At 34.9% G+C, this 8,182-nt stretch overlaps 1 protein-coding gene across 2 annotated transcripts; it reads left to right on the plus strand.

Moving 5' to 3' along the window:
• Positions 1–3,360: 3,360 nt before the first annotated feature.
• Positions 3,361–6,258, plus strand: LOC143597942 (histidine-containing phosphotransfer protein 1-like). 2 transcript variants are annotated; one of them, XM_077076306.1, is made up of 7 exons: positions 3,361–3,489; positions 4,185–4,270; positions 4,367–4,497; positions 4,607–4,675; positions 4,815–4,886; positions 5,849–5,921; positions 6,019–6,258. In XM_077076306.1, exons 2-7 carry the CDS (start codon positions 4,208–4,210, stop codon positions 6,067–6,069), a joined length of 459 nt encoding a protein of 152 aa, XP_076932421.1. In that variant the 5' UTR covers positions 3,361–3,489; positions 4,185–4,207; the 3' UTR covers positions 6,070–6,258. The 2 variants fall into 2 exon arrangements, with proteins under 2 accessions (XP_076932421.1, XP_076932422.1); XM_077076307.1 differs by having other exon boundaries at positions 3,404–3,489; positions 4,169–4,270.
• Positions 6,259–8,182: the final 1,924 nt, after the last annotated feature.

Consider the following 8,182-nt stretch of genomic DNA (forward strand, 5'->3'; position numbering starts at 1 on the left):
TATCGATATTGGTACAAGTATTCGTTTTTATAGTTTCCAATCGAATTAGGATTCCTTTGGCTATTAATCTTTCAAAGAGGGGAGTGTCGGTGACTTCGAGTTTGTGCTCTATGTGTTGTAAAGAGATTGAAGATGTGGATCACGTCTTCTTTGGATGTGAGTTATCTTCAAATATTTGGTTGGGTTGGGGGAGGGGGGGTCGACGGCCCCGGGCCTGACACCCCGCTAGGACCGATTTTTTTAAAGAAAATTATATGTATTTTTATGAAAAACGATATATATAGTTAATATTTAAACTCAATTACATAACAACTAGATTGGTTTAGTGACAAAGATTGTCATTTCTAGTCTCATTTAAGTCATGTTTAAATCTATTTATATACAAAAGTTTTTTACAACCCAAATCATAACCAAGTAAGCGTAGTTAAAAATTAGTATATTGGTTTTTATTAATCCCAACTATCGTCTTTTGGTCACTACCGGTCCCAACTAATGAATCGGCTGCTAACGGTCCCAACTTTTAATGTATTTGTTTCTAATAGTTCGCGACTAACAGAATTCTAACATCGTTAATTTCAGGTCGCTAGAAAAACAGTTTTGGCCGAAAAACTCAATTTTTTCCCCAAAACCTCAACATTTCGTCCCAAACATCTTGGTAACTTTGTATCGGACATTTAAGAACCCTAGTAAAAGCCCCAATTATTGAGGTCGTCGGAAACCCTAAAACTATCGTCGAAATCGGTTGATGGCACTCAAGTAGTGGTAGTTGGTTGGCAGTGAGTCAATTGGTGGTAGTTGCGGTGTTCAAGTGGTGTTTTCCGGCAAACAAATTTGACTTTTCCGGCCAAAAACATTTTTCCGACGACCTGAAACTAACGGTGTTATGATTCTGTTAGTCGTGGACCATTAGAAACAAATACGTTATAAGTTAGGACCGTCAGTAGCCAATTTAATAGTTGGGACCGGCAGGGACCAAAAAGGAATAGTTGGGACTAATAAAAACCAATATACCTTAAAATTAAATTATTTAAACCAGCAAAATACTCCTTTTACTTAAGGCCCGTAATATTTTTCGCCTTTGCCCAATTTTTTTCTTCAATTTTCGGAGCTGGCCCTGGCATGTGGTATTGGTGCGGGTTCATTAATCATCCTCCGGTAATTGTACTAGGTAGGCTTATACCATCGCTCACGAGCATAACCTTAGTTTGAGTCTATCTTCTTTTTTGGAAGCAAGCTCGTTTTGATAAACCTCTTAACCTTTTGGCTTCTTTGATGCACTCCGCTATTTAGCTTATTTAGGAGAGAAATGCGAGGCTTTTTCGCTAGAAGATTTGTTCCCCTATGAAGATGGTAGATCAAGTTATGTTTTCTTGGTTTGGTTGGATTAAAAATAGAGCTAGATTTCAAGATATTACTTGACACGAGTGATGTTGTTCTCCATTCTCTATTGCTTTGTGATTGTTCATTTATTTTTTGTCTAGCCTCTTGCTAGATTTACTTTTATTGTATGTATACTATTGTTTTATGAAAAGTTATGTTTAAATGATATAACTTATTAGTTACGTTTATGCTTGTCACAAGCAAAGATTTTTAATGTATTTCTATTATTTAAATATCTTATAATATATTAACTTGTGTTAACTATTAAGTTTTTGAAGTTTTTAAAGCGTGCTTTAAGACTTAAGTTCACAAAGTGGTGCAATTAAGTTTTTCAAAGTGAGCTTTATGTCACGGAGTTATCTTCTCAAACTACATGTGACGCCCGAAGGCCAGCCAATCGGTCTGCTCATGATCAGGGTCTGTTGGTTTCGTCCTGTCTTGGACTCATCAGGCGAGCGGCAACAGCTCGCAACCAGCGATGCGTTTGTCATGCAAGCACGACTAGGCATGTACGCCTTCCTTCCCGCTGAGGCCATGCCCGATGAAGTCCGGGATGAACCAACAAACCCAAACGTTACAACACAAATTAAGCATTTCGATATTCAAATATTTGGTCTGTGACATTTAGCTGCTAATCTGCTATAGCATCATGCCTTGTTATAGTTTGTTGGAGAAACAAGGGTTATTTTTCTTAGTTACACATTTTTAAGTAATATCCCATTCAGTACGCTTCCTTTTAATTTCATTTTCATAACGGCTTCTAGCTTGCTATAACATTAAACTCTAAAGTCATGAATCCATTGTATGTGTTTATATAAGATAGTAGCGTTTTTGCGATGCATTTGTCACATATTGTTTAGTTCAGTTTTTTGTGCTGCCGATCATGTTGATAATTCACATTTTCACCACTTGATAGTCATACTAATAATAGGTTTCCATGCGTATTTCATAATAACACCGCAATCTATAGCATTAATGAAGGTAGTCATGACATCGGACTAAAATGCATACAAAAAATTTCTAAATTATATTTATATAGTGGTGATACCAATTTGAATAAGGGTGAAGGTTTACCAAAATTTCATGCCATTGTTTGTATATATTTGAGTAGTCAGCAACATAACATATCATTGTTATTTATAATGTCAATATGTATCGTTTTCGTATTGAAACACATTCAACAGAAGTGTCCCTCATAGATCATTAATATGGGAACAAGGCCTACCCCATGAACTTATTTCAAGTTTGCATCTCTCAAACTGACCTCTTGTTACAACTTATCGGTTCCTTACAAACTTTCATGCCAGGGGCATGCGAATCCAGCATAGGCCGAGGGGTGGCCTCCGGTATCCCTCAACTTTCTTGACAAAATACATTATTATGTATTGAACAAATTTTTTTAGCCCACACTACCTCTCAACTTTTCTTCTAGATCCATCACCGCTTCGTATATGAATATTTTCTTCTAAAGGTGCAGTAAGAATATATTAAATCTTTCCAACATCATGAAAGCACATAATAACCCTTGACGATGAACTTTTTCTTATGTATATTTCTTCGTGGTTTAGTATTGAGGACTATGAGGGTGCATATTGCATAATACCCTTACACTAATGCGTAATGTGACATATTTGATAACACACTTTACACTTCACACACATAACCACTTGAACCCACTAATGGTTAATGCGCGAGCAACCGATTACAAACCATTTTTTCCCGCTTATTTACCCGTTAGGGTAAAAAAAAACCGGTTAGTACCGACCAAAATGAATCGGTCTGACCGGCTAATCGACTGTTAACCACAAACCAGTAATTAAATTAACCGGTTTTTGAATAACCGGTTTGTACATGCCTACTCGCCAGCGAGAGATTCGGGCTTTCATTCCCTGTTTCCGGGCCCACTAAAACCAAAAAGTGAGCCTAACAACAAGCCCATAAAAAATCACCTTCACAATCTGGGCCTTTTTCCATTTTTAGCAAGACGCAAATCCACCCTGAACATATATTCTTCCTTGCTGCTCTATTTCTGGTTGGTTGGTAGTCCCACACTCCGTTGACCATCTTCCTCCGCCGCAGTTTGACCGGCGGCATCCACCGTCACCTCCGGTAACTCTTCCAACCTTTACCCACATCATTATTCTCTCAAATCTGCAACTTTTACCATGTTTTTTAACCTTTTAAGACATACCCTTTACTGAATTATATGAATTTTGTTTATTAATCATCCGATTTTGTCTAATAATAGTAAAAAATAGGTTTTATGCTTTCAAAATTTAGATCGGTTAGGGTTAGACAAGAAAGTTGTAAACTTTATCCAGATCTCCATACCCATGTTGCAAATTATTATTATTTTATTTGTTTGTTTTATTAGATGTTTGATTGAGTTCTTGGTTGTTATCTTGATATGTGTGGGACCCAATAATATCTCAATAATTTGTGTGTCATGGTGGAAAGTACAAGATTGGTTTGTCTGCTGCTAATACCATAAAGAAGTATGTTTTAATCAGTTTTATCAAGATTATCAAGACAAATTTGATGAGTTTGCATATCTATGATAACTTAAAGAATGTTTGTAACCATTTGAATAATGAAAAATGATAAATAAAGCCTATTGAATGTGGTGGTGTTCCGCTATAAATTTAGTGGTGGAAATGGAAATTAGACGTAAGGAAATCGCGCAAGCGATCTTGTGGAAACCCCAAGTTCTTGGGTCGATTTTCACCATTAAAAGAATATTTTTTGATAAATTATGTGTATGTAAAATTATAAGATATAAGCCGTCAAGATTGCTACTTTTGCAGATAATCTTTCATTTCAAGAAACCATGTCTTCGGTTCTTCAGTTGCAAAGGCAGTTTATTGACTACACAACATCTCTGCATAACGAGGTGTGTAACGCCTTTCTAACGTGACAATTGTAATAAAGTTTTAAACTTTTTTTTGAAATGTTAATTTACTAGTCTTTATTTTATGTGTCTTTCTAGGGTTATCTCGATAACCAATTCACAGAACTTCAGAAACTGCAAGACGAGAGCAATCCCGACTTTGTGGCTGAGGTGGTGTCTATGTACTTTGAGGACTCAGACAAGCTTCTTAACAATCTGACAACTGCTCTGTAAGTTATTTATTATTATTATTATTATTATTATTATTGTTATTGTCTGGTTTTAATTTTTGATTATGTTTCTTATTATGATCTATGGTTTGACTTTCGGTGAAAAAAGTCAACAGAGGAATGTGGATTATAAACAGGTTGATGCTCATGCTCATCAGTTCAAGGGTAGCAGTTCGAGGTATTAGACCGCATTATTATTTTTTTTTTAAAGTTTGCTTTTTATGCGATTTATGCTTAGAAAGATGACAATCTTGTGATTTGAATACACAATATTGATACTTTTTCTGATTATTTTTTTTGGTAATTTGGTGTGACAGCATAGGGGCAAAACGGGTCACAAATGTGTGCGTTCATTTTAAAGGCTTCTGTGAGGCAAAAAATCTTGACGGGTGAGTAACTTTTTCTCATTGAGCCAAGAGTGAAATTACTGATCTACCCCTGTATATTTTAATAAGATACTTGATCTAGGGTTTTATGTGCAATCTTGATGTGTTAAAGGTCTTAGATTTACTCAATCTGAGAAAACAAGAGTCACATTTTCAATGTTTTTTTATCGTCATTTTTGAAGTTAAATTACATCTTTGACCATTAGTCGAATTTCTAAAATACCCCTTGATTCAAAATCATGATTCTTGCATATGTCATCGATTTTTAGTAAGTTTTGAGAATTCCCAGTTTCGTTTTCCTTGTGATACATATGATTTCAATCAGATTACTTTAAGGAAGCCAATGATTCTAAATTCTACTCTTTAATGTTATATGTTTTCATTTGACTTAGATGGTCAAACTTATATTGTCAAACTCATAACTTTTACATATTCATTTCAAATCTTTAACGCCGATCTTTTTTCCTCAATTACACTAGTTTATCTAGTTCTTAGTACAGATGCCAAATTTATCTCTAAAGTTTATTGTTTTTGTATCAATTCTGAAACTGAAAGATATTGATTTGAGAGCATAAGATTCCGCTTCATGGTGTTACAAAAATGCTTTTAAGTGGTAGTCAGATGTTTAAAATACCCTTCATTTAAAAAACATTGTCCTTGTATACGGTCTCCAAGCAGATTAGTTCAAGGATTTTAATGATTCTAAATTCTACACCTTTTTTCCTATATGTGGTCATTTGACTTTGATGGTCAAACTTATATTGTCGAATTCACATCTCTTACATATTCTCTTCAAACTTTTAACATCGATTATTTTTCCTATATTACACTAAGTCTTGGTACAGATTATTGATACGGAATTTATCTCAAACATTTAATGTATTTGTATCGATTCGGAAATAAAAAGATGTTCATTCGACATCAAGTCAAAGTATGCTTAATTTGAAGGCATGTGATCGCTGCAGGTGTTTGCGGTGTCTGCAGCAAGTGAAACAAGAATACATTTTCTTTAGGAACAAACTTGAAGCCTTGTTCAGGGTACGTTAAATTTGTGCTCGCGTACTACCAAGATATTAATTTACATAACCCTTGGAGCTGATTAAATTTACGTTGTTACTCTTTGCATACGATGCAGTTAGAGCAACAAATCCTGCAAGCTGGTGGATCAGTCCCTATCGTGGAATAGGCTTGTGACTTAGTTCCGAAAGTCCAATGCTTTGTTATGGAAATCTAGTTTGTAGAGATCATGTGAAAGCATTACTGTTGTTTTTCATCTGAAAGATTGTGTTTTGTACTTTAGATATCACTGTCAACTGGTTACATCTTTGACAAGTTATAATAACCTTTTGTGAATGGTGGTTTCTTTGTCGCCGTAGTGGCGGCAACGGTTTTATGGTTTCTGGAGGGGTTAATGATGATGGGTTATGATTTTGAAATTTGATTTTGTTTTTTGTTCATTGAAAAAAAATGTGCTTTTGAAATTTAATTTTATTATTTGGTTACAAATCTATTGATGATGGGTTGTGATTTTGAAAAATAAGTTTATTATTTGGTCATGATAAAAACGTGATCTTGAAATTTTAATTTTATTACCTTTACAAGACAAAACTAGTGAAAAGACAAATTGGAATTTGTTATAAATATTTGGAATTTGAAGGAAATGGATTCTGATAGAAATTTGTGACACATTGAGATGTGACAATCACAAAGAAACTGAAATCTATCATTCACCTACCAGTTGCCTCCTTCACAACCAACAATACGCACTAGTGGCGGCAAAGACTGATAGATAGTGGCAATTATGTAGGTGGCGGTGAGGGCAATAACAAGCAGTTGGTATGGATGCATGTCCGATCGCTCACTTGTTACTTATGGGTTATTGGGTGCAGATTACTTCATATGCGAGTTACTGCTGCTCAGTTCTCACATGCTTTCAAAAAGAAAAACTTTTGGTCCAAAATTTGAAATTATTAAAATAAGGTGTTTAAAATTGAGGATGTTACATTCAACATAGAAGGTGGACAGAACCACAGAACTTTAAAGTAGTATATAAGTAGAAGTATTTTAAGGATATTCTTTGCTAAGCCATATCAAGACCTTAGAGAGTGAAACACCCTTACACACACTCAGATACACGATGTGGACGATGATAAGATGGAATGTAACATCCTCAATTTAAACACCTTATTTTAATAATTTCAAATTTTGAACCAAAGTTTTTCAAATTTTGCTCATTTCCAAGTATTTTGTTTTTCCCTAGTACTAATTCACGGATATCTGAAATTAGTTTTAGTGAAAATATAAGTTAAGGTTATTTGACGAAAATTTAACTGTCGGGGAATTTGGAAGCATAAGAATGTGACACATATATACTCTTAATTTCAAAAACAAACAATTGCAAGATGACACCTAGATGGGGGTGGATTTCTTAGAGGATTGAGGAATCACATGTGAGCCCAAACATCAATTATTATTATTATTATTATTATTATTATTATTATTATTATTATTATTTATGTTTGTTTATTTTAATTTGTTTATGTCTACTTTTATTATTATTATTATTATTATTATTATTATTATTATATAAAGATATGAACTTGAATTAATAATACTAGTAAGATACTCGCGCAATATGGTGAGGGCACGACATGAATTTAGGTGACATCATTCTAGTTATTGACGGGTGCAATATGGTGCTTTCATGGCGCACTTTGCACACTCACATCGTCGCGGGCCGTTTGAGGGTCGTCTTATTATTTTTGGTGGTCACGATATGTGAAGCCTTGTAATTATCCAGAAAAATTTTTGTGTTCATCGTGCTACGCGACAGGTATCGCGATGTGTTCGCTACGCAGACATGACACGTTACCTACCACGTGTCAGACCACGTGGCATAGTTAGGGTTGACTCAGCAAGCCTATAAGGGCATCGCGCTACGTGATGACCATTATTTGATGCCGTCACGATAAGGGACCAACTCGAAAATCAGCTATAAAAGGGGAGTGATCCAGGCTTTCACTTCTCGTCCAAAATCCTTCGCTCTCTCTCACTTTCATATATTTATTTGGTATAATACCTCGAGTAGCTGTAACGATACCCTACTCCGATCGAAAGAAGCTTTAGTACACGAATCCAATCTCTGCCTGAATAAGGCGAGACTTTGTGGCATCTTGTAAAGTTTCTAATCTCGTGATTATCGTTATGATTATTGGTTTATACTAATATATATATATACACACACACACACATTAGTCATGGGCAAATTAAGACACCTCTTTTTTTAAGTAATTTACAAC

Source organism: Bidens hawaiensis, unplaced genomic scaffold (genome assembly GCF_021521415.1).
Source record: "Bidens hawaiensis isolate Kalapana, Puna unplaced genomic scaffold, B.hawaiensis_p1.1 tig00049260_1, whole genome shotgun sequence".
NCBI classification, from domain to species: domain Eukaryota; kingdom Viridiplantae; phylum Streptophyta; class Magnoliopsida; order Asterales; family Asteraceae; genus Bidens; species Bidens hawaiensis.